Source organism: Tarenaya hassleriana, unplaced genomic scaffold (genome assembly GCF_000463585.1).
Source record: "Tarenaya hassleriana unplaced genomic scaffold, ASM46358v1 Cleome2, whole genome shotgun sequence".
NCBI classification, from domain to species: Eukaryota; Viridiplantae; Streptophyta; class Magnoliopsida; order Brassicales; family Cleomaceae; genus Tarenaya; species Tarenaya hassleriana.
This window is the reverse complement of record NW_010965372.1, coordinates 7,695,496-7,701,558: the sequence shown is the minus strand read 5'-3', so window position 1 is coordinate 7,701,558 and position 6,063 is coordinate 7,695,496. Positions and strand designations below refer to the sequence as shown.

Below are 6,063 nucleotides of genomic sequence, written 5' to 3'. Positions count from 1 at the left end.
GAAAATGTCGATTGTACCGTTCTCATTGAGAACGGGATTTCCGGGTTCAACCCGGGCTACTCACTAAGCAGTTGTGCTTAGCCCTCGTGGTTTACATTTTTCAGATCACGAGGATTACGCTTAGCGACTCAGCAGACGACGAACCGAGAGAAGCAGCATCACGTACGGGATTTGTATTTTGTATCACATGACTTATTGATTCGGTTTTTGTACGGTTGTATTATAAATATTCGGACATGTGACTTATTGCGATAATTAATCGCTTGTATTTCCGCTGCTACTTTGATATTTGATTGAAAATGTTTTTGTTTTCCGCGTTTTTCGCTTCCGCAAATCTGTTAATTATTATTTTATTCTATATCGTCCATGTGGCACAGCCCGTATTACTGTACACGGGTTACGGGTGTCACACAACTCCTCATGTTGGATTCAGTAGATATCTCAGGTCTTAGGATCCAATCATGGAACCGTCATATGAGATTCAAGTCATGACGCTAGTCCATGTGACAATCTCATGCGGGTCAGTCCAGTATTCTGTTCTGCAACGAATACCTATGATTGTGATCGTATCCAATACCTATGATCATCTATGTGATCATCAATCACACATCATGCTAGTCTTATTATGTCGTTATTCCCATAACGACACAAGACTAGGGAGTTTAGTATCATTCATAATGATACATGGATTTCATAACAGATCTAGCATGCAAGAACATGTAATGAATAAAATACTCTCATAAAAACACATAGAAAGTATCAATACATCGAATGTATCTGAACAAAGCTCATAATCAGTACATCATAGAGCACTAAACCAACACCCTTTGCATAATGATGTACTGTATTTATATAATAATGTATTCATAAATAAGTTTATATACAAATTAGGCGTTCTCTCCGACAAGTTCATAAGTAAATTCAGATACAAAATAATCAAAAACGAAAAATAAAAGTTTATAATTTAGAGTTTTACGAAACAAATAAAAGGGGGTCATAGTTAATGTCCAAATACAAAAAACAAATCATTTGATCAAGTAAAAGTTCACGCTTTCTTCGTCACCTTGCCATGAACAAATATTGCGTTGTCAACTGCTCATGGGTCAGGGAGACATTGCCGCACATCAAGGGGCACAACGTTTGTTGTTTACCAAGATAAATTGCATCAATATACTTTATTGCAAAAATACCATATTTACAACTGTTATCATTTTGCGGTTTCTCTCTCCTCCCGTTGTAGATGTTCTCCTACCATTCATTAACACTTTGTATACGGTGTTAGGGTTTAAGGGCTATGTGACTATGTGACCATGTGACCATGAGACCGTGTGACCGTGTGACCATATGACATTGTGACCCTTATGACCTATGTCAACCATTATCCTAATGGCTCGTGACCCATATGACTATGTGACCGTATGACTATATAACCTTTATGACCCATCTATTGTGATCTGTATTATTGTTGCAATTCATGACCGATATGCACATTATTATCTTTGCGTTCTATATGTCTATTCTGACTATTGTGATAGGTAAACTACATAACCCATGACTTAATTATATTCTAAAAACACTTAAATGCAGATTTGACACAAATCGATGACAAAACTTAGTAAATAATAAAAAAAATACAAGATAAAACGTTAAAACCATCAATATTCATAAAAAAGACTGAGATTTCGATTGCTGCTTATATATTTCTAAGTTTCTGTTTGATTTCATATAGATTTTGCTATGATTTCGTCAAATTTTGAAGGAAAAATCCAAATTTCAGAGGAGAGAAAAAACAATGTAGAGAGAGAAAACTTTGAAAGAGAAGCATGGAGGAGAGAGATCCTAATTTTGAGGAGAGAATACTGATTTTAATTTTAAAAAATAAATATAAAATAATATTATAAAGTTATTTTGGTCAATATATATTTGAGAAGGTATTTTAGAAGTAAATTTATTTTTTGGATAGGAGGAGGGTAGGCATAGGGACGTTTATCACATCGGGTAAAACAGATAATGCCCCGATTGGATTGTGATGAGTGGCGTGTGGGGTCAAAAACGAGAAAATTTAAATATTAGATATTTCATTGAAACGACACCGTTTCAAATTGCCTGAACTTTCAACACGACACAAACGATGACGTAGGGTGACGTCACCTCTCCCAATAGAAACGTTTCATTCATTCCTCCATTTCTCATCTCTTTCCTCTCGTTCTATTCTTCTTCTTCTTCTTCTTCTTCTTCTTCTTCTTCTTCTTCTTGACCATTTGACAGGTAAATCCACAATTTGTTTCTCATCCTCTTCGTTCCTCGCATTTAGGGTTTCGTTCATCGGTGCATGACGAGCGCATCGGAGCTCTTCTACACCCGAAGATCGCGTCTGGGTCGACCCGACCCGGATTTGGGATCCGACCCATCTCTCAACCGGAGTTTTCACCACGACCACCACGACCACCACCGTCGCCACCGTCAAAACCATCAGACCCGCCATAATTTCGACGGATGTGACTCTCTCCGGCGAGCCTCGCGCCTCCGACAGTTCGCTTTCTCTGTAAGCTTCAATCTCTGTCCCTGTTTTCTATCTGATTTTAGCTTTGTTGCCTTTTCCTTGAATAATGTTTTCAGTATTCTGAATTGGGTTATTCATACATCGTCTTGCTCTTGCCTCAGGAGCGTAGACCTAATCGTAATTTGCAGAGCACGACCCAGGTCTTGAGTAGGAACAGTGGAAATGGTGAAACTCAGAGTGTCGGAAACTGGGGAAGCTTGAATGAGACCGAGAGGCTTCCCGGAGCTGTTCTGCTTGCTAGGGCAAGACTTGTCGAGAGATTGAGGGGAGTGTCTTTTTCTGGTAACAGGTCTGTGTTTAATCTTAGCATGATAACTGTGATGATGCTGACGGGTTGCTTTTTGATGGTTCTGCAGCTTCCAATCGAATTCTTATAGTTTAGTTTGTGGAAACATGATTTGGACAGTAGTATTGGTGAAGTGTAACTGCGCTTGTTCTTTCAGACATTCTTTTGAAGCATAGTAGGTTTCTTGGTGTTTCTCTTAATAGAAACTTTCCGTTGGATTCTATGCTTTCAGTTTTCTTGGTTGAAGATGGCAATCTTGTGGAATTTATCATTGGGATGTTTCGATCATTCTAAGAAAGGAAAGAGAGGAAAGTTTCCTTCTTGTTAAATGCATGATGGATTTTCTCTTCTTTGTTTCTTTCGGGGTCCAAATTCCAATGCTAAGTAACTTCCGATACCGCGTGTTGCTACTTGTTTACGAGCTTCTTTGTGATGGATGTCCCTTTGTATCGATCAAGAAACACACCTTGGAATTCCGGCACTGAATCTTGAATCTTCTATTTTCTCCAGGGGAAGGGATTCCGCCTCTCGTACCAGCCTGAGTTTGATCGATACTGCAGACACCGTTCCCTTCTTCCCCGACCTAACCTCTCAACCCGAGGGTTCACAGCTATCCCGGGAATACAACAAGAAGCCACACGGCCTCACCCGAGACGCCATCAACGGTTTACACAGGCGAGAGTTTATCTCCTCGGAGGTGAAAACGGATTGTAGCATATGTTTGGAGAGTTTCAGAGACGGGGATGTGCTTATATCCTTGCTCTGTAGCCACAGTTTCCATTCCTCGTGTTTGGTTCCTTGGCTTAGAACTTGCGGAGAATGCCCTTATTGCCGTAGAGCCGTATAATCAAATAGGACTTGTAATCTTTCTAACCATTACCCAATCACATCTATCTTCCCTATGTTCTTTTTTATTTTGAAGATCTTAAAACGAAAGAACCAGTCCCTTTTGCCCTAAGGTTTTTTTTTTTTGGTTTCTTTGTGAGAAATTGCCTTTTGTGTTGATATGTTATATATTTTCTTTCTGTCACGACATTGTTCGGTCATTGCATGTTGTTCATGTTCGTAGTTGGTGGTGTGGTTGGTGTTTATCCATGTTTGTTTGATGGTTCGGTGTGGGATTAAATCCAATTATATCTAGGGGTGGTCATTTCGGTTATTAACCGAATAACAACGGTTCGGTTCGGTTATTTGTTTAATTACCGAACGGTTGAGGAAGTTCAATAAATAAGCGAATAACCTCAGCTAATCGAATGGTTATTAGTTTTTTCAATATTTTAACTTTTATCCTAATTATTTTTAGTGGCATTATTTTATAGTTCATATTTTTATTCTCATGTATTTCACCGAATTAACCGTTAATGTTTTTAACTTTTATCAAGCTTTTTGTAGATTTTTTTTATTTTTTTGGAGATTAATCATTTTATAGATTTATTTGGGTAGATGTTTTGAATTTCGTGGAGGATTAATATTCTTTCTTTTTAAATATATGATAACCGAACCGATCTAAAACTAAACTGAATAAACCGATAAAATTTAACCATTTGGTTATAATTTTATTATGTAAAAACTGAACTGAAACCGAATCGAACCGAACCGATTAAGTCTATATAACCGTTTGTTATATATGATTGTTGTGCTGCTAAAATTATAACCAAATGGTTAAATTTTATCGGTTGTGCTGCATGGATATAAAGTCGATCGAATTAATATTAGTTTCTTTCTTTTTTTTAATAAAGGGTTGTAAGTTTCTTTCGATCTTTCTTTTAGTTTTCAGAAAATTTTATTTTGATATTGTTAATTTTAAACATATTTTGTTAATTTTTTTACATATAAACATATAAATAAAAATTATTTTTTATTATTAAAAATATCTGAAATTTAATATGAATTCATCCGAAATTCTACAAGACTGGACTCCGAACTTTCAAATATAGTACCGAAATCTTATTGGATCAAACCAACTCCATATAAAAAATTCTACATCCGAATCAAGCTGGTCCGAGTCGAGTCCCCGTTTTATACCCCTAACTCGTCGGGGCAGAAGCCGAAGCCAGACAACAACGATAGTAAAAGGTTTTATTATGTGTTTTAAGAAGTTGTGGTTTATTTCAATACAGTATAAAAATAAAAGGGTCTCATATGCAATTTCCACAAATGATAATAGTAGTGACGAAAGGGAAGCCTTGTATTCAAAACCACACCCCACTTGTCGTCGTCTTCTTCTTCTGCAAATCAAAGTTCGGTTTCTTCAGATTTCACTGCCACCACCATTACTGTAATCTTCTCCGGAAGCTATCAAGCTTCTCCAATGGCGGCCTTTTCCATAGGCTCACACCTTGCTCTGCCTTCTCATCGGTTGAGGAAGAGACGCTCCGTCGTCGCTTCGTCGCGGATTTCTCCCTCGACCTCGACCCAGTTTCTGCAAAATTTGTCGTTTTCCGGAATTCGAGGTCCGAGATTTTCGAGAAATGGTGTTCTTGTTAGGGCTGAGGATAAGGCACGGGGCACTTCTCGTTCGGTCGAAGAACAAGCTCAAATCGACGATGAAGCACAGCTCCAGGTTTGGTTTTTCCAGTTCCTTCCCTTACCAAAATAAAATCGAACTATCTGAGTACCCATTTAGTATAGATTGATTCTTGATTTTGGGGTCGAATCGTCATAAACTCGTATGTCGTATTCGTTCTATGTGACTTTGGGTCTGTGACGTGTTTGCTCGTTATTATTCAATCGAAATCAACACTTATGGCAGTACTAGATTCTTCCTTTATACATTCCGGAGTCTTCAGTTTGATGAACTCGAATTTTGATGCAAATTGGAGCAAATGGGTAAGAAGCTCAAAAATATTTTTGCTGTCAGTGAAATCTAGTCGAGAGAGGTGATATGGGATGCAAAAGCTTTCATTCTTATTCATAGAAAGGGTGTCATAACAATCCATAATCGTATAACCATAAGAAAGAAGCATATACCTTTTGAGGTGGTTGCATTTCATATGGATCTCTGTTATTTCCTACAGGACCTGATGGAGTCATCAGGAACATGCGACCCTTTATGTTCTGTTGATGAAACGAGTTCGAGTTACTTTGAAGCGAACTACCAGCCAAAGACCGACATTGTCAAAGCTATTGCTATTTTTGCAGCAGCTCTCACAGGAACAGCTGCCATTAATCATTCCTGGGTTGCTGCTAATCAGGTTCCCCCCCCCCCCCCCAC

At 38.1% G+C, this 6,063-nt stretch overlaps 2 protein-coding genes across 2 annotated transcripts in view; both read left to right on the top strand.

Annotated features, from left to right (window-relative positions):
• The first annotated feature begins 2,198 nt into the window (after window positions 1-2,198).
• Window positions 2,199-3,917, top strand: LOC104812910 (probable E3 ubiquitin-protein ligase RHY1A). The gene is made up of 3 exons (XM_010540319.2): window positions 2,199-2,545; window positions 2,665-2,852; window positions 3,360-3,917. The coding sequence occupies exons 1-3, from the start codon at window positions 2,333-2,335 to the stop codon at window positions 3,694-3,696; spliced, it is 738 nt and encodes a 245-aa protein (XP_010538621.1). The 5' UTR covers window positions 2,199-2,332; the 3' UTR covers window positions 3,697-3,917.
• A 1,126-nt stretch (window positions 3,918-5,043) lies between these two features.
• The window catches only part of LOC104812909 (Na(+)/H(+) antiporter NhaD), a 4,599-nt gene continuing 3,579 nt past the window's right edge, over window positions 5,044-6,063 (top strand). Inside the window, exons 1-2 of the mRNA XM_010540318.2 lie at window positions 5,044-5,412; window positions 5,867-6,043. Coding sequence (XP_010538620.1) covers window positions 5,161-5,412; window positions 5,867-6,043 — 429 coding nt within the window. The 5' untranslated portion in view covers window positions 5,044-5,160. The remainder of the gene's footprint in view (window positions 5,413-5,866; window positions 6,044-6,063) is intronic.

Excerpts from the sequence above, each read along its gene's own strand:
- LOC104812910 (XM_010540319.2), top strand. The coding sequence starts at position 2,333 with ATGACGAGCGCATCGGAGCTCTTCTACACCCGAAGATCGCGTCTGGGT. Across the intron at positions 2,546-2,664 it reads TCCGACAGTTCGCTTTCTCT|GAGCGTAGACCTAATCGTAA; the intron begins GTAAGCTTCAAT and ends CTCTTGCCTCAG. Across the intron at positions 2,853-3,359 it reads GTGTCTTTTTCTGGTAACAG|GGGAAGGGATTCCGCCTCTC; the intron begins GTCTGTGTTTAA and ends TATTTTCTCCAG.